Source organism: Emys orbicularis, chromosome 1 (genome assembly GCF_028017835.1).
Source record: "Emys orbicularis isolate rEmyOrb1 chromosome 1, rEmyOrb1.hap1, whole genome shotgun sequence".
Taxonomy (NCBI): Eukaryota; Metazoa; Chordata; order Testudines; family Emydidae; genus Emys; species Emys orbicularis.
Genome location: NC_088683.1, coordinates 329,475,062 through 329,494,821, shown reverse-complemented (window position 1 = coordinate 329,494,821; position 19,760 = coordinate 329,475,062). Strand labels below are relative to the sequence as shown.

Genomic DNA, 19,760 nt, shown 5'->3' with positions numbered 1-19,760 from the left:
GGTCAGTCGCCCTGGCTCTTTGGGAAGGAGCCCATGTCTCCCGCGGTGTCTGTGCGCGACGTACCGCAGTGGGGCCCCTCGCCCTCCGGCTGGGGTAGGGGCGGGGGCTCCACCAGCCCGCGGCTCTCTGTCCAGCATTGTGTAGCGCTGGCGAGGGGCGAGCGTTCAGAGACAGGCGTGTGCGGGCTTCAGTTCTGTCTCTCTGCCCTAGATACAGGCATGGCCAGACTAGAGCATCGGGCCAGTTATTAGTCCCTTCTCCTTACCCCGGGTACTTCAGATCTGCTCAGAAGCTCTTTGACTGCAGCGGGGCTGGTTACTTTGTCAGACAGACTAGATTTCAAGGGGACGGTGTCCCTTTAAGTCTGTGTTGAAGCTTTTTGTCAGGGTTTAATTTGAAACCCGCTGAAGTCAGGGTTCGATTTCAGTGAGGTTTGGATTAGGTCTGAAGTTTTAGTTCTTGTGAACGAAAAAAGCTTAGTACTATTCATAATTTTACAATTGTAAGGAGATTTATGCTGAGAAAATATTTGGCATAATTAATGTTTCTCAGGTAAAAATGATGCAAAATGTCCACCTGGCACCTAAAGCAGATGAAGATGATCTTTATTCTGGCTACAATGACTATAACCCCACCTTTGACACAGAGGTAAAACTACTTACCATTTCTCAGTTATATATGTGTATGATATAAGGCAATCTTCACTGGAGTTGGCATTCTGATAGTGCTTTAGATATGATCAGAAACAAACCAACAAGCATTGCTGCTTTGAAGTTAGTTTTCCTCCACCCATCCATCAAGATTTATCAAAAGTCTCAGAGATCATTTTGAGTGGTTATAATTTCATTGCTGGTTTTCTATTCTGAGATAGTTTTGTTATGCACCTTCAACCAGTGTCTATTTGCTGTGAAGATTAGAATTTATGAAATATTAAATTGTAACTGTTTTTAAAAGCAGAGGTTTAGTAGGTTTGTGTTTTGGCATCTGGGGTGAAATCCTAGCCCCATTGAATTCTATGGGAGTTTTGACATCACCTTCAATGGGACCACATTGTGATTTTCTTTGAATCAAAATTACATATTAAATTGAATAAAATCACTAATTTATCAAAATAAAATTATATTTGGAAAACTACTGTTGCATAAAATCATTTTAACCCAATTAAATAAGAATGCAGACTAAGCATTCAGTTAATAGCTTCTATTCAGTGTTGAACTATTTGAACTTCTTAGGTCCAGTATTCTAGAACTCATTTCTTTTGCCCTAAAGCTGTCCCTCACCACATGTACCTATATATTTTTATGATTCCATGATTTCATAAGTGATGTAAAATAGGGCTTTGGAGCAGAGCCCGGAGCTGGAGCGTGGAGCAGCTCCGGAGCAGTGGAGCTGCAGGTTTTTGCCTGGAGCTGGAGCGGAGCCGGAAAAAGACATAATAGGTCATCTAGTTCATTGATCATTATAGTGTATTTTCAATATACTATGTCCTCCTCCATAAGCTAGTAAGATTTATACTACATCCTGCATGTTTAAATATATAAATAGTGGAATACCCAATATATGTTTATGGAATAGCAATATGAGATGCACACTAGGATCAGTTAAGCATTCAAATTAGTGCCTGTACAGCCCTTTAGACAGAAATAAAAATGCTGTGTATGGTAACTACTATTATAAATCAAGCTCAATTTCCTCCCAATGTTTTACTATTCTTCAGTGGTTACTCTGTTTTGACATTGTTCTGTGTAAACTAAAAGTTCTTTAAGTGGTATATGTGACGGGTTGGATCACAGAAACCCCCTTGGGAGCTGCCACCCAATGTGCAAAGACTACCTCTGCTTCTGTTTTCCCTGCCAGCTCAGGACTCCAGCACCCTGTCTTGCTGAGCCAGACACTCCCGTCTGGCTCCAGACACAGTCCCAGGGTCTGAATCACTTGTCCCAAAGCTGCAAGTTTACCTGAAAACAGCTCACAGTAGTGTGCTTGTCTTTAGCACTCAGATGCCCAACTCCCAATGGGGTCTAAACCCAGATAAATCCGTTTTGCCCTGCATAAAGCTTATGCAGGGCAAACTCATAAATGTTCGCCCTCTATAACACTGATAGAGAGATATGCACAGTTGTTTGCTCCCCCAGGTATTAATACATACTCTGAGTAAATTACTAAATAAAGAGTGATTTTATTAAATACAGACAGTAGGATTTAAGGGGTTCCAAGTAGTAACAGACAGAACAAAGTAAGTCACCAAGCAAAATAAAATAAAATGCGCAAATCTATGTCTAATCAAGCTAAATACAGATAATCTCACCCTCAGAGATGCTTCAGTAAGTTTTTCTCAGACTGGACACCTTCCAGGCCTGGGCACAATTCTTTCCCCTGGTACAGCTCTTGTTCCAGCTCAGGTGGTAGCTAGGGGATTCTTCATGATGGCTCCTCTCCCCCCTTTGTTCTGTTCCACCCCTTTATATATCTTTTGCATAAGGGGGGAACCCTTTGTCCCTCTGGGTTTCCCCCCCACCCCACCCCACCCCACCCCACCCCTACCCCCACCCCCCTCACTGGAAAAGCACCAGGTTAAAGATGGATTCCAGTTCAGGTAACATGATCACATGTCACTGCAAGACTTCATTGCCCACTTGCCAGCACACATATATACAGGAAGACTAACAGGTAAACACAACCATCTGCAGACAATGGTCCTGGTTAATGGGAGTCATCAAGATTCCAAACCATCATTAATGGCCCACACTTTACATAATTACAATAGGCCCTCAGAGTTACATTTTATATTTCTAGTTTTAGATACAAGAGTGGTATATTTATACAAATCAGATGATCATACTCAGTAGATTATAAGCTTTGTAATGATACCTTACAAGAGACCTTTTGCATGAAGCATATCCCAGTTACGTTATATTCACTTATTACCATATTTTCTCTAAAACTATCCCAGTTACATTATATTGACTTATTATCAAGTTTTTATAAAACCATATAGACTGCACAACGTCACAGTATAATCATAGCTTATTGACACTACAAACTGTAATTTGGCAATATCCAAGGGCATCCGAACACCGGGGCTAGTCCCCCACAGTGGAAATATTGTGGGGTCTCCACCCTCACATATACTTGTGCATGCCTGGTGGGGATGAAGGGGAGGCAGAGGTGAGGGTGGGACCAAGAGGGGCTGAAGGGACTGCCGCAGGGCCCAAAATCAGGCCTGGGAGCAGATAGGAACCCCCAAGCTCCCTTTCCAGCCTGGAACTGGCTTGCCCTCCCCCCTCCCCCCCGCCCACCAGCCAAGTCTCAGTACCTCCCCTCACTCCCTCTCCTATTCCTCATCTCCCAGGCAATAGTAAAGCACTGTAGGAGCAAATTACTTATTTTTATTTGTCGTCTTTGGATAGTTCTTACATTTTTGTTTTGTTTCAGGATTTAGAAAATGACACAGCTTTTCAGCAGGCTGTGAGAACTAGTCATGGTAGAAGACCCCCAGTAAGTACATTTTAAAATATATTGCAATATTTCTAAACATTCTCAGGAGATCTGGATTCTAATCTTGGCTCTGCCACCCACTGCCTTTGGGCAAGTCTCCGTCTCAGTGCATTTCTAAAATGATGATAGAATGTTTAGCCATTTATGTGAGATACAAGGCCAAAATTATTAGAGCTACAGCATGAGATTTTAAACTTCCACCATACAGTAAGTATGGTTCTTATACATAATTATTTCTTAAATATTTGGATGGGGAAAAGTCAGCCTGTGGAACCTTTGCCAGAGGATGTTGTGAAGGCCAAGACTAACAGGGTTCAAAAAAGAATTAAATAAATTAATGGAGGATAGGTCCATCAATAGCTATTAGCCAGGATGGCCAGGGATGGCGTCCCTAGCCTCTGCTTGCCAGAAGCTGGGAACGGGCGACAGCGGATGGATCACTTGATGATTACCTGTTCTGTTCATTCCCTCTGGGGAACCTGGCATTTGCCACTGTCGGAAGACAGGATACTGGGCTTTGGTCTGACCCAGTGAGCCTCTCCAACACACCCCTATGTGCCTTCCCCCTTGGGTTCTTTCAATCAATTACCAGATTTACATTGACTCAAGAGCATGCACCCCTCTGTGGGGTCTGATTTATTAAGTTTCTACAAAGTGTGACTTACCTGGCGGAACTAACAAAGTCACCTTGCTCTGGCTCCTTATAAGACTCCTCGTCAGCTCTTTGTCCCATTTCAGGAGACCTCCTCCTGGAGCTGAGGTTATGCTTCAGACAGTCCCTCCTGGGGCAGCAGGGTATACATTAATGAAACAGCCAGCCAGTCAGTCTCCTCATAGCAAGAGCCTCAGACCTCTTTCTTGGGGCTGGGTTATAATTTAGCCAGCTGTAGGGCCTTAGCCAGCTTCTGCCTCAACTAGCCCCTTTTTCATCAGTTAATCCGGATGCTAGCAGGATCCAGCAGGCAGCCTTCTTACTCTCTTCAGTGTTTGCAGGCAGCTCCCTGAGATGACAGAGGAGACAGCATTTATGCTGGTCCCCTTCTCCCAGCTCATTCCCAATTGGTGGGGGAATGGTGGAGCCTTGCTCCGCCCTCTCTGCAAGGATCCTGCCCCAGGCCCTTAAAGATACAATGACAGGATTTCCTTCCAGGCATTGTTCATTCCCAGGACCCCTTCCTCTACATATCCCATCTAGGTCTTTATGTTGGATCCTTCAAATCCTTAAAAGGGACATGGCAGAGTGGCCTGACCACTAAGTACTACTGCCTTATTCCTATATGATAAAATGAGCCAGATATTGATTAGAATGAAATGACAGATTCTAAATAGTCCCCACATAATGCATCCATTCAGAAGGAAGTTGGCCTTGACATACCTCAAGGGTGGAATGGAGTATAATATACCAAACTCTGGAGTGTTGTTGCAATTTAATTTTATTCAAATAATGTTGGTTACTTTTATTTAGTTATGACTTCAAAACTCTTACATCCTTTTTCAAAATAAATGGAAAATTGACATGTAGACCCTACTTTTGAAATTTATATTCTGTTGTAAGGACTGTATGCTTCTAAACAAGAGCTGAAACCATTAAGAATCATGTGCAATTTAATCACCAGAAAGGTACATACACCTCTACCTCGATATAACGCTGTCCTCGGGAGCCAAAAAATCTTACCGTGTTATAGGTGAAACCGCGTTATATCGAACTTGCTTTGATCCACCGGAGTGCGCAGCCCTGCCCCCCCCCGGAGTACTGCTTTAACGCGTTATATCCGAATTCGTGTTATATCGGGTCGCGTTATATCGGGGTAGAGGTGTATTTTAAAGAGGGAGCTATGATTTATACAAATAAAACTGAACATAGAGACATCAATATAGAACTTTCTGTACTTTTTTTAATGCATGATCATTTCTGTGAACTTGTTTTATTAACCAATGTAAAAAAGACTGAGTAATCACATTTGGATTAATTATGTTTTGTTTGGTTTTTTTTTTTACCAAGATAACAGCCAAAATTCCAGGCACATCAGCTTCACGACCTTTAGCTACTGGGTTTGGGGTAAGTTTTAGTTCTGTGTTTTAAACTTAATCAAAGAGAGGCTCTACCTGGAGTCTTGAGTCTGTCTATACAACCCTCTAAAGCCTATGTACAGTGTTGTCTCTTTTTGTCTCAATCCTTTCCTCCAGTGAGCCACACTCATTGCTTAACTTTGAATATCAGCAGCTGTGCACTTGGATAAGGCACAGTTACTGATTTTTCAAGATACACGACAGTGCTTCCTAGGTACTGTATTAGAGGGCAGAATCCAACATTAAAGGTTTGATTGAACTTGCTTTGAAATTGATGGGAAGGCTTCCATCGACTGCAGTGGGAATTGGACTGTACCCTTTGTGTTTATGTGGTGGACAGTTTTGGAGTATGCTATAGAAATTGCATGATGCTAAGGTAAATATTAAATTTTAAAGAATTTTCAAATTACATTTAATTTTATACAGACTTCTTTCTAGTTCTTAAACCCTAAATATAGACAAGATCATTTGAATAACTAATTATTAATTACTTTAATTATAGCTATATTTGATGCCTAATTTCTCTTCGGTCATCCTGTGGCTCCCACTGCCATTGCAAGATTAAATTGGAAGGAACATTCTTGAGTGCTTTTTATCCAGTCCTATTTAAATAACTCAAGCAATGGAACTACCCTTATGAACTATTCCACAGTGCACTGGACTTCAGTTAGGAAATTATTCCCAATAGTCATAATTTTCCTGTTATCTAATTTGATGTCATTACTACTAGTTACACTCTCTCGGAACACCTTAAAATTCCTCATCCTCCTCAGTGTTTAGATCCTTTAAGTATGTGCTTCTCTAGACAGGTATATTGCTTTAGCTATCTCTTAGGCAAGCTCGCTGGTTAGAATTTTCAAAAGCGCCTCAGTCCCATTGAAAGTCACTGAACTGTAGGCTTTCCTTTGTCCCTGCCCTTTGATCTGGGCACACCCCTTTACCAGATTATTCCCCCCCCCCCCAACACTCATAGTTGTGGATATTTGGTGTAGTAATTAGTGGTGTTTGGAGAAATTAGTTTGGTAAAGGGCTGTGTGCAGAGGGGCAGTTCCCATGGTAATGGAAGGCTGGCATTATTATTATTTGTATTATAGCAGGTAAGGGCTCCAGTCATAAACCAGGACCCCATTGTGCTAGGCACTGTACAAACATGGAACAAAAAGACACTCCCTGCCCCAAGAGTTTACAGTCCAAGTATAAGACAAGAGAAAAAAGATACATATAAACAGACCAATGGGGAAGTATAAGGAAGCAATGAGACAAAATGGTCAGACTGGTACGCTGTGGTCTCAGCACTCCAACAGTCTAACTGTTGTCAATGTTTTTGTAGGCCTCACTGAAAAGGAGGATTCTGAAGGGGGATAATGAGTTAGTTTTCAGATGTTTACAGGGAGCTTGTCCCAAGCATGAGGGGAGAAATCATGAAGGTGCTTGAAAATTTAACAAGTGTTCAATAAAGGCTGACATAATGAGGTGATTGGAGGCAGGAGTCAACCTTTCAATACTGGAAGAGAGATGATAGGTAGCACGGGAGATGTGTCATGAAAGGCCTTGAAAGCGAAGACAAGCAGCTTATGTTTGATACAGTTGAGAAGAGGAAGCCAGTGAAGGGAATCAACAAGATGAGTGACATGGTCAAAGCAGTGGGCTTGGAAAAATGATCTTTGCTGCAGTATTATGAATAGATATGAGCGGGGCAAGATTTCTTTCTGGTCTTAACAAATGCAGAATGATGCAGTAATCAAGATGCAATATAGTGAGAGTACAAGTTTTAACTGTGTGGCTAGATAGGAAAGGATGTATCTTAAATATCTTATTCAGAAAGAATCTCTAGTGGGACAGAGTTTAAACTGTGGTGCGTGGTCTACGGTATACAGTAGTTATCACAACAGTAAGGTGGGGGCCTGTGGGTGGAGAAGTAGATGGTCTTTACTGTTAGGTGGCTTAACTTTTCATTCACTTGCTGTTGTGTGTTATGCATGCAGCAGCCGTTACTGTTTATAAATGAAGATGCTTAAGTGGCAGGGAAGGGGGTAGAAGTGTATCTGCTGATGGAGAACATATCATCAATTAGCTGTTGCAAATTAACCCTTATATATCTTCTCTGTTGTAGGCTAAAATCTGACAGAAAAGCATAGCTCACAGTGAAGAAGCTTTTATGGGCACCTGGCCCCATTTTATCAGGTTTAGGTTAGGGATATAAAATGTTAACTGGTTAACTGGCCCTCAGCTGACCCCAGCCCCATGGCTGGCTCAACGGCCAGAACAACCCCAGCTCCTCCCCCCTTTAATTGATTAACCCTTTAACCAATAGAATTTTAATCGTTTAAATGGTTAACTTTTTAAACAATATTTACATCTCTAGTTTAGGTATAAAGCATATAACTTACAGTTATAACATGAACAACAGCCAAAGTCCTCCTAAATCTAATTAAAAAATAAAAACTACCTATTGTACCAGGTCTATCAGGATGCACCTGTCTACTAATTTTTGTGTTGATTGACAATTAAAAAAAAGTCAATAATGAAATGTACAACTGCCATGGACAAATTTCAACCAGAGCCCATTAAAAACTGGTGAACAGAGACTAAACAAAAAGTATACAGAAAATTCAAAGGGCGTAAAATCTGTGAAATTTTACAAGGCTTGTCTCTTACTTCTAGAGAAAAACAGGAATTTATTTAAATTTTAAATCCATTTTATAACTCAACCATAACTATGGAGTTGCTACCATGTACCTTCATAATATTTATGCCCTACAATAGAAGCATATCCTGACTCAATGAAGTCAATGAGAGTTTTGCTATTGATTTCAAGGGTAGCAGGATCATATCCTAAAGTTGTACATTCATGAGACAGAAACGACTACATATTTAAGTATTTATAGTTTTGGTTCTAAACTTCTAAAGTAGAAAAAGAGCTTATGATTCTTAATTTTAATCTTTTTTTATTTTGGTAGTCAAAAACCGCATTATCGTCATCAATGGGAAGACCAATGACAGGAGCTATACAGGTAATATTTTATTATTTACTTTGAGTGTGGGCTCAGTATGCTGAAGTTATACTCAAAAATAACAGGAGTACTTGTGGCACCTTAGAGACTAACAAATTTATTAGAGCATAAGCTTTCGTGGGCTACAACCCACTTCTTCGGATGCATATAGAGTGAAACATATATTGAGGAGATATATATACACACATACAGAGAGCATGAACAGGTGGGAGTTGTCTTACCAAGTCTGAGAGGCCAATTAAGTTCATGCTCTCTGTATGTGTGTATATATATCTCCTCAATATATGTTTCACTCTATATGCATCCGAAGAAGTGGGTTGTAGCCCACGAAAGCTTATGCTCTAATAAATTTGTTAGTCTCTAAGGTGCCACAAGTACTCCTGTTATTTTTGAGGATACAGACTAACACGGCTGCTACTCTGAAACCTGAAGTTATACTGTGAACGTTCTCTTTTTCATGCAAATGTTCCAGGAGGTGGATATGCTGTCTCTTTGCCAGCTGTGAACTCTCCCAAGCTTGGGGATTTCTCAGCTACTGAATTACAGCTGGTTTCTAGACAGCTTGTGCCTCTTTGTCTTGTCCAGTTCTACTCAATCTGACCCATAATTTCTCATGGCTCTCAATCCTTGCTGCCCAGGAAAAAAAGAACTCTGACACTCAGCGTGGCAGCATGTGACAGCACATTACAGAGCCACTAGTTTAACAGGCCAAGAATATTTTAAAAATCAGAGACAATTATATGGCATATGTTAAAATTATCGGCAACAAAAACAAAAAGGATTAGGGTTATCTATGTAAAAAGGCATTTGGAATAAGATATGTGAATAAAACAGTTTGTTTGTAACTTTTATTACTTAGAAATAATTCAATTATGTATTTTGTTACTGTAGAGTCTGTTATAATATACCTAAGGGTTGTGAAAGACACTGGTCAGCATAAACGGGGCTTACTAATGCTAGGTCGGTCTGTATCAACCGTAAAGCATGCTTCCCACTTATGTTCCAATATGTAACTTATCCCCCTGCTTTTTCCCAATTTTTGGTTTTCAGAATATTTTCAATTATAAACATGTCTTTTTCTTTTAATTTAAGGATGGAGTTGCTCGACCTCTGACAGCAGTTCATGCAGCAGGTTACACTAAAGCAGCTTTGAGAGGTAGGATGGATAGAATTCACTGTCTGTCATGGAATTCACTGTCTGTCATAGAATTTACTGTTCTCAGTGCCATGTGTTAATTTGCAGGTTCTGTATTTGATCCCCTTGGTCAAGCAAGAGGTCCTGCTCCTCCTTTAGAAATGAAAAATGAAGATACGTATGTAGCCACATTTTTGTTGTACTGTTTTGCAACAAATGCTTTCAGTGTTCTTAAAAAAATCACAACAACATGGTACTCGGGAAGCCTAGGGGCCAGATTCTCTTTCTGCAGGAAGAGGCCCAGATCCTGCAAACATGCACAAGCTTAACTTTACTAGATTTCATAGAGTTCAAGGCCAGAAGGGACCATTAGATCATCTACGCTGTCTTCCCTATTAATTGTCACCCAGATATCCTTATGTTCAGTCTAGTTATTTTAGATCGACTAAAGTATTTCGGTCCTTGGGAAGCTAAACTGTTATGTACCCCAGGCAAAGAACAAGAGAGACCGAGGTGCCGCCAATGCCTGAGGCCCCTGCAGTGGCAGGGAATTGATTATGCCCAGGTAATCGTAGCAGGCGATCCACGCTCCATGCTACGGAGAAAGGTGAAAACCCCCTAAGTTTCCTGCCAGTCTTACCTAGGGGAAAAAATTCCATCCCAATCCAAAATCTAGCCATCAGTTTGACCTTAAGTATGTCAGCAAGAAACTCCAGCCAGGCATCTAAGACGATTTTCTGTACCATCTCAGAGCACTGGTCCAATCTCTGATGGTTCAGAAGAAAGTGAACCCCATCCCCACCCTAAGAATACATTTGACCAGTAGTGCATCAGGTCAGGAGATTCCTTCCTGTTCCCTGCAGGTGACCAGCTGACGTCCTGAAACATGGGATTTGATTATTTTCATTGTCCTAATGTGGAGCAGCAAGTATTAAGAGCAGGGGTGGGCAAACTTTTTGGCCCAAGGGCCACATCTGGGTGGGGAAATTGCATGCAGGGCCATGAATGTAGGGCTGGGGCAGGCAGTTGGGGTGCGGGAAGGAGTGCGGTGTGTGTGGGAGGGGGTGCGGTGTGCAGGAAGGGGCTCAGGACAAAGGGGGGTGCAGGGAGAGGTGTGGAGTGTGGGAGGGGGCTCAGGGCAGGAGGTTAGGGTGCAGGAGTGGTTCGGGGTGCGGCCTCCAGCCCGGTGTGTCGTACCTTGAGTGGCTCCGGGGTGGCAGCGGCGCGCAGTGGGGCTAAGGCAGGCTCCCTGCCTGCCCTGGCCCCGCACCGCTCCTGGAAGTGGCCGGCACCAAGTCCCTGCGGCCCCTGGGGAGTGGGCAGAGGGCTCCATGCGCAGCCCTTGCCTATGGGTACCTCTCCCGAAGCTCCCGTTGGCCGCAGTTCCCCGTTCCTGGCCAATGGGAGCTGCGGGGGGGGGGGGTGCCTGCAGGTGAGGGTAGCGTGTGGAGCCCTCTGCCCCCACCTCCCCTAGGGGCTGCAGGGACGTGGTGCTGGCTGCTTCCAGGAGCAGCGTGGGGCCAGGGCAGGCAGGGAGCCTGCCTTAGCCTTGCTGCGCCACAGGGGTGGGGTGGCAATCCCGTGGGCTGGATCCAAAGCCCTGACGAGCCAGATCCGGCCCGCAGGCCGTAGTTTGCCCACCCCTGATTAAGAGCACGCTCAGGGCAATGCAGGGATCCTATTCTTTCCATGGCCCATGTAGGAAGGGGATGACCCGGGGAATTCACAGATTCCAAGGTAACCAAGTAATTCAGATTATTCTGTAACAGTAACCTATCCCTCTTATTATTTACTACCCCAGCAATCTGTGTCATCTGTAGACTTTACCACAAAAGATTTTATGTAATCGTCTAGATTGTTGATAAAAATATTAAATAATATTGGACCAATGTGATACCACCATAAATAGTACCATTGATTTCAATGAAACTACTTACGGTACTAAAGTTAAGTGTGTCCTTAGGTTTTTGCAGGCTTGGGGTGTGATTCCTGTTGAAGTCATGGTTGTTCATATCCTGCAGAAAGAGAATAGAGCCTCTGGTGGTTTAAAAAAAAAAACTAGCTTTCCTCCCACCCCACTCTTGTATTTTGTGCTCTGTCCGTGGCTCGGGATTCTGAATATAGGTGTGGCCTTTGTCATCACTGAGTGCTGTGGTACAGAAGAGGATCAGATCCGTTAGAGGACTGGAAGAGTACTTGCTTGGCAAGGGATGCTAGTGGTGCTTGTAGACTGATACCCTGAAATTCCTGCTATCTTCCCACTAGGAAAGACACAGGAAATGTTACCACTTCTTCCCTCTGTTCCTTCTTTCCAGGATCTCATAACCCAAACAGACTTCACATATGCCAGAACTGAGGTGGTGAATGTTACTAGTCGAGTGTAAATGTTGGATGGTGCAAGAGACTTGGCACAAAACAGATTGGGGAGGAGGGATTCATGCAGGGCCACTGGGCTTCCTGAACGCCAGGGGTAGTGGGACATGCTGCAAGTGGAGAAAGAAGGGAAATAATCAGATTATTATGCAGCTAATTTTTTGTCACAGATTAAATAATTCTGGATCAATCACAGCTTTTGATAAAATCTGTAATTTTGATGAAAAGTTGTGCTGACACTGTTTAAAAAATTATCATTACAAATTGAATTTCTACTTTTGATTAAACTAGCTCTTTAAAATAGTACATATGCATTATTGGATTTCCAGTGGGTTCTTGAAAGTTTCACCCTATGCATGTATCTATACTATCTTTACCCAAACAGCTCAAGTTGAGGCTTGTTACATTAAGAGGATCAGAGCCCAATAACCCAAACCTCTTTTCTGTCATTAAATGGATCGCTCGCTGAACATGGTAAAACTGCAGGATCTTCTCTTTTTCTTCACTAGCTTACATTATTGATAGAACTTCTGATAGTGCAGTAACAAAGGGCCACTTTTACAGTTGTATTGTCCATTAAGAAATGTCAGATGCTATGGCATGTTAATGAGATCCAAGACAGCTATAATACATTATTTTTAATACACTATATTCAAAAATCTTTATATTATTACTGGTATTTGCATAAGACAAATGATCCATTATTTACCCAATTTTAGTCCAGAAGAAAAGATTAGACAGTTAGAAAAAAAAGTGAATGAGTTGGTTGAAGAAAGCTGCATTGCCAACAGCTGTGGAGACTTAAAATTGGTAAGTTATCTGGGTTTCATTTGTCTTTTAATATTATTATATGCAGGGACATTTCATACATGCAAATATGCTTTTTAAATGCTAAATTGACTTTTGGTTGGTCATAAAATTTCCAGTTGTTAAAGTTAGGTTGTCTTAATTTTGATATTGTTATGGCTGACCTTGTGGTCGTGGTCTGCATTGCCACAAAGGAGACAGAAGCTTGATGCTTAGTGTGTGTGTGTGTCTCTCTTTCTCCTCTCCACCCAAGTCAGTGATATTTGGAAATGCTGAGATAATGTGCCTAATATTATATAATGATAATCACGCTGCTGTCACATAGGGTATGTCTACACAGGCAGAGTTACAGTGCTGCTCAGAGAACACTGAAGGGAAACCACTGCAGTGTGTTCACAGTGTCAGCTGCCTGCACAATAGCATCTTCACACTTGCGGCACTTGCAGCGGTATTTGGAGTGGTGCACTCTGAGCAGCTATCCCACAGAGCATCTCTTCCTCTTTTGCTGAGTTGTCGGAAGGTGGAGGGGGTCGTGGGGTATCCTGGGTCCTGTCCCAATGCCTCATGATGCATTGCTTCGCATCCCAGCAATCCCTTCCGTCCGCATTTGGTGCCATCTTTCAATGGTTTGTGTACTGCGCGCTCTGCTCTGCCTCTTTGGTCTGCAGGAATGGATCCCGCACTGTTGACCAATATGCTGCTTGTTCTCACTAACACGTCACGAGTGGCAGTGGAGTTATTCCTTAAACTACAAAGGCAAGAGGAGTTTGACATTGATCTCGCCACGCGTAGTAGCTACGACACAAGATTGCTTGTGGCATTCACGGAGGTGCTGACCACAGTGGAACGCCGCTTTTGGGCTCAGGAAATAAGCACTGAGTGGTGGGATCACATCGTCATGCATGTCTGGGATGACTAGCAGTGGCTGCAGAACTTTCGGATGAGGAAAACCACATTCATGGGACTGTGTGATGAGCTCGCCACAGTCGTGCAGTGCAAGGACACGAGAATGAGAGCTACCCTGCCGTTGGAAAAGCGCGTGGCGATTGCACGGTGGAAGCTGGCTACTCCAGACTGCTACCAATCAGTCGCTAACCAGTTCGGAGTGGGAAAGTCGACCGTTGTCTTCTTGTTGACAGAAGTGTGCAAGGCCATTAATCGCATCCTGCTCCGAAAGACTGTGACTCTGGGCAACGTGCGTGACATTGTGGATGGCTTTGCACAAATGGGCTTCCCTAGCTGCAGACCCCCCTCTGGACCTCCCCTCATGGCATGCATATTCCAATTCTGGCACCAGACCACCTAGCCACCTAGTACATTAATCGGAAGGGGTATTTCTCTATGGTTCTCCAGGCGCTTGTGGATCACCGTGGGAGTTTCACAGACATTAACGTAGGCTGGTCTGGAAAGGTGCATGACACACGCATCTTTTGGAACACTGGCCTGTTCAGGAAGCTGTTCAGGGACTTCCTTCCCGGACCAGAAGGTGACTATAGGGGAAGTCGAAATGCCCATTAGGATCCTGGGACACCCTGCCTATTCCTTAATGTCGTGGCTTATGAAGCCATACACAGGTCACCTTGACAGCAGCAAGGAACAGTTTTACAACAGGCTAAGCAAGTACAGAATGACTGTTGAGTGTGCTTTTGGCCGTTTAAAGGCCCGATGTCACTGCCTATATGGGAGGCTGGACCTGGCTGATGACAATATTCCTATGCTTATAGCCACATGCTGTACGCCCCATAATATTTGTGAAGGGAAGGGTGAAAGCTTCACTCAAGGCTGGACTGCTGAGGCTGAATTTGAACAGCCAGAGACCAGGGCTATTAGAGGAGTGCAGTGCGGCGCGGGGCCATAAGGATTAGGGATGCCATGAGGCAGCAATTTGAAGCTTAAAGCCACTAATATTTGTTGCTATGCTTGGGAGTGCAGTGCTTGTAATGCTAGGAGGTGATTGGTGCAGACGATGCACTATGAAGGTTTAAGAAAATTTTCTGTTGATTTGCAGGGCTCTGCTTTCAATTAATAAAATAAAGATTGCTTTCAAACCAAAACAATTCTTTTATTAAAAAACAACAACTTGAGAGAGACAAACAAAAAAAACATCAGCACTGAGGGGGAAGGTAGGGTCCCAGGAGGAGGTGGGGTCCTGGGACGGTTAAAGATTTGTGTATGTCCAGGTATCATATCCAACCTTCTCTTTTGGAGTACAGTGCCTCAGGTACTGTACTTCAGCAGGGCTAAATTGCAAAGGGGTGGGTGTTGAGTGCAGTGGGTACTGGGAATCTGCAGTGCTGGACTGTGATGAGGCAGGAGTGGAATGCAGCAGGTACAGACTGGAGCCAGGAGGTTGATAAGAGTGTGTTGGCGGTGTCTAGGGTGCGCGTGGGAAAGAGTTTTGCGACAGCAGCTGCAGGGGAGAGTGGGCGCAGAGATGCTTGATTTGCAGTGCTAGTAGCGCTTAGAGCGTGTCTGCTTGGTGCTTCATAACGTTTAAATGCTGCTTTGTGGCTTCGTTTTGGTGTGCCGCATTCTCCTTTTGGTCCCTCTTCTCGCTGTCCTACCACTCCTTCAATTCTTGTTTTTCGGCTGCGGAATGCATCATGACATCATCCAGAAAGTCCTCTTCAGTTCTTCATGGCCGCTTTCTAATTTTGTGCAGCCGTTCAGCCGGCGATAACAAAGAGGGAGGCTGGGCTCCCACGGTCATATCTGTGAAGTCAAAATGCAACATTTTACAGGAGCAGTATTGTTTGCAACACACAGACCACTGATTCGGTGATTTAAAACACAGCCACTATTCACATACCTCTCACTAACTGGCTGACCCCAGGCAAGCACACATGAGCCACAAGACCCCCAAAATGGTGAGTAATCGCAGGGGCTGGGTAAATCAGTGTTCCAGGACTGTACTGTACACTGAGCACGTGGCTCTTGGGGAGAGCCAGCACTGTAGGGGGGGGCCTTATAATCATTCCTGTCCCCACATTTTCCACAGGCTGTGTTTATTATGGAAGATATCTCACTGCTGAGGGTGAGCAGGGAATCAAGGGAGGGTCTTCTCCAAGACTGTGACTTCCGCCCTGGCCCTTATGCAGCTCGCCTGTGTGCAGCAATGTCCCCCTCCATCTCCCCACCCCATGATGGCAGAGTGGCATGGGAAAATTACCCTTAATGGGGCAAGAAACAAAGCAGCTCTGCCAAAGAACCTGCAGCAGCGGATTGCCCAGTATCTTCATGAGGCAGATTCCTGTGAAGTGAGGGAGTCAATCAACACCCTGTTCCGCCGCTCAGACTAGGCATGTGGTGGTACGCGCATCATACAGACACAAGCCTGCTTTCTGCAACCCTCCTGCCCCCAACAACTCACTTCAGTAATTCCCAAAATCAAAGCCACTTACCAGGTGCCTCCTCTCCTGTTTGTGCTTCGCCAAGATTCGACAGCTGTGACTGGCTAGCCTCCTCCGGGGTAGAGAAGAGCTCCTGGCTGCATGCATCTCTGACCTCCAAGTCATCCTCTGCCTCTGGGTCCCTCTCCCACCTCCACATCCTCGTTCCAAGATTTCCTCCTCTTGGCTCGGTCCACTCTCGACTTGCACATGAGTCACTGAAGTATCTATAGTGGCCTTCACAGTGGAGGTGGGGTCACCACCGAGTACCACGTCCAGCACTTTGTAGAACCGGCAGCTCGTGGGTGCAGCACGTGGCAGTTTGCCTCCTGCGCCTTGTGGTAGGCGTTCCGCAATTCCTTCACTTTGACCCTGTACTGCAGTGTATCCCGCCCAAGCCTCCTTTCTGTCATGCATCGTGAAATCTGTCCGTAGGTATCATAATTCTTACGTCTGGAGCGCAGCTGGGACTGGACAGCCTCCTCTCCCCAAATGCTGATAAGGTCCAACAGCTCGGCATTGCTCCAAGCGGGGGATCACCTGGTGCGTGGAGCAGGCATGATCACCTGGAAAGATGGGCTGAGACCACTGCACACGTCACCGAGCCAACAAGAAGGGGACTTTCAAAATTCTCAAGGAATTTAAGGGGCGGAGCTCATGGTTGGTCACCTGAGGGCAGGGCAGTAGAGTTCAAACTAATGACCAGAGAGGTGAGAACAGGCATTGTGGGACACCTCCCAGAGGCCAATCGCAGTACTGTAATCGACCAGGGTGTCCACACTGGAACCGTGGCACTGTAGCCACAGTGCCAAAAGCTGTACGCATCTCATTGGGGTGGCTTTTTTACAGCGCTGCCACTGCGCATTTTCTGCACACTAAGTGGCGTGGCAGTGTGTACACCTCAGGAGTTACAATGCAGAAAGCTGCTTTACTGCGCAGAAACTTGCCAGTGTAGACAAGGCCATAGTGTTTTAAGGCTAGATTTTTTTTTTTTTTAAGTTATTAGGCCTAAATACTTTTAAAAATCTGGCCCTAAGTAAAATGGTGTGACTGTTTTTTGTTTTCATATTTTGTTTATGACATTACTTCTCATGCTCTTTTTGAGATCCTGCATTAACTGTAGGGTGACTAGTGTATTATGGAGGTTGCTTTGCTGAATTTTCTTTCAGAATATTGTTTTAATCTAAACATGCTTTTTTGTGTAATATTACTGCTTATCCAGGGCCGGCTCCAGCGTTTTTGCCACCCCAAGTGGCGGGGGGTGGGGGGGAAGCCACGATCGGTGGCACTTCGGCGGCAGCTCCACCGCTGCCGCTTCATTCTTCGGCGACAATTCGGCGGCAGGTCCTTCCCTCCAATGGACTGAGGGACCTGCCACCAAAGAGCCATACATGCCGCCCCTTTCCATTGGCCGCCCCAAGCACCTGCTTGCTGCGCTGGTGCCTGGAACCGGCCCTGTGCTTATCTGCTGTAAGGTGTGTGTGTGTGTGTGTGTGTGTGTGTGTGTGTGTGTGTGTGCATATATGCTCTGTGTGCATAAAGGAAATATGTATGAAAATAATGTATTAATTTCTATTTTAAATATATGGGAGTGGGTCTTGAGAGGGAAGACAGAAGGCAAGACTAAACTGTAATATTTGCTTTAAGGCTCTGGAAAAGGCAAAAGATGCTGGAAGAAAGGAAAGAGTGTTGGTGAGGCAACGTGAACAAATTGCATCTCCAGAAAACATCAACTTAGATCTCACTTACTCAGTAAGTGCTGAAATGTCTGTGTGCCTGAATAAGATCTGGGTGTAAAGTGTGCTTTTCAGTAACATACCTTTTTAATGAAATTGAGTTTGCTGTAATGCACGTATTTTCTGAGAGTTCCCAGAACAAATTTCCAGATCAGATACACTGTATATTTAGAAATGTTTTTGAAAATAGTTACTGTAATTCTGGAAAATAGCAATTAAAGGGTACTTTTGTTGTTGTTAATATTCCTAAAGCTTAATGATAATTTTAAAATTAAGGGTTTGTCTTCAACTCTTAAAATTGATAGTAGGCTTTAAGAAAAGATTATGTAGGGTCTATGCCCTAATATTTAAGGAGAATTTAAAGTTGTACATTAGTTAATACTGTACTGGAAGTATTTCACTAAGAATATGTCAAGCCAGGCTAAACTGATAATATATATTGAAGGTAAGTTAAAAAATAAAAATAAGAAAGTGATGGATATAATTTATCTGGATACAGACAAGGATTTTCTGTTTTTCTTAATAGCATCTTGCAGAAGTCTCCCTTCATGAGCAGATAGACCACAAACAGGGGCGTACGCCTTGTTGAACTACGCTAAAAGTTACACACATTCTATGAGTTACAAATAAAAAAACATTTTAATAACAACCTCACCTCATAATTTACTCATATTTAGGCCTAAAAAGTAACATTAACCGTGAAGAGAGTTCTTTTGCCAAGGGATAGCTTCCTCTGAATAGGTGGATATCATGAGGCTCATGATAGAAGTATACAAAATAACAAACAGTATAAGCAGGGATGGCCAAACTTACTGATCTTCTGAGCCCCGTGTCTGCTGAAGTCCTGAGCCCCGGCAGGTGCCTCCTGCAGGGCCGAAGCCCCACCAGCTTGCCGTAGGGAAGAAGCCCCACGTTCCCCCCGCAAGTCTGGTAGGCGGAGAATGGGGGGAGGGGCATATGGTTTTCTGCAAGCTGCACTTTAACTGTAAAAGAGTTAACATGCAGCTTGGGAGCCATGGTTTGGCCACCCCTGGTATAGAACAAGTAGATAGGGAACTTCTGTTCATTCTGTCTCATAATACAAGAACAAGGGGCATTCAGTTCAATTGAAAGTCCAAAATTGTTCAAAGCTGATAAAAGGAAATACTTTTTCACCCAACACACAATTAGACCATGGAACACATTACTACAAGATACATTTGCAGATAAATAAATTCCATTTTATGTTTGTCCTGTGTGTTCTCCACAGCTTATGTACCGACATATTTAGGATGCAAAATGTTTGCTACCTCTTCCTTAGATAATTGGGAAAATGGGAAGTATGAGAAAGGCAAGGTGGGTCCAATAAAAATATATTTTATTGGACCAACTTCTGTTGGTGAAAGAGCTACACAGTCAACAAATATATTAAAGCATCTTTCTATCTACTTTGTGTATTGAAATTTTTCTAATGGCTGCTTTGATTCATATTGGTTACTTTTTGAGAGAGAGATGTGGTTATGTTACGTATTCTCTCTTTTTTTTTCTTTTCTTTTTTTCCTTCTTTTTTCTACAGGTTCTTTTCAACTTGGCCAGCCAATATTCTGCTAATGAAATGTATGCTGAAGCACTAAATACATATCAAGTCATAGTGAAAAATAAGATGTTCAGCAACGGAGGTAAGTTACACACCAAAATGCCTGATACTGATGGCAACGCATTCACTAACCAGCTGTTTGACTTCACGTGTGAGATGCT

At 43.6% G+C, this 19,760-nt stretch overlaps 1 protein-coding gene across 1 annotated transcript in view; it reads left to right on the top strand.

Moving 5' to 3' along the window:
* IFT88 (intraflagellar transport 88) overlaps window positions 1–19,760 on the top strand; it is a 100,589-nt gene that overhangs the window by 198 nt on the left and 80,631 nt on the right. Inside the window, exons 2-10 of the mRNA XM_065414192.1 lie at window positions 554–649; window positions 3,437–3,499; window positions 5,502–5,558; window positions 8,530–8,583; window positions 9,676–9,739; window positions 9,827–9,896; window positions 12,811–12,901; window positions 17,935–18,039; window positions 19,579–19,681. Coding sequence (XP_065270264.1) covers window positions 560–649; window positions 3,437–3,499; window positions 5,502–5,558; window positions 8,530–8,583; window positions 9,676–9,739; window positions 9,827–9,896; window positions 12,811–12,901; window positions 17,935–18,039; window positions 19,579–19,681 — 697 coding nt within the window. The 5' untranslated portion in view covers window positions 554–559. The remainder of the gene's footprint in view (window positions 1–553; window positions 650–3,436; window positions 3,500–5,501; window positions 5,559–8,529; window positions 8,584–9,675; window positions 9,740–9,826; window positions 9,897–12,810; window positions 12,902–17,934; window positions 18,040–19,578; window positions 19,682–19,760) is intronic.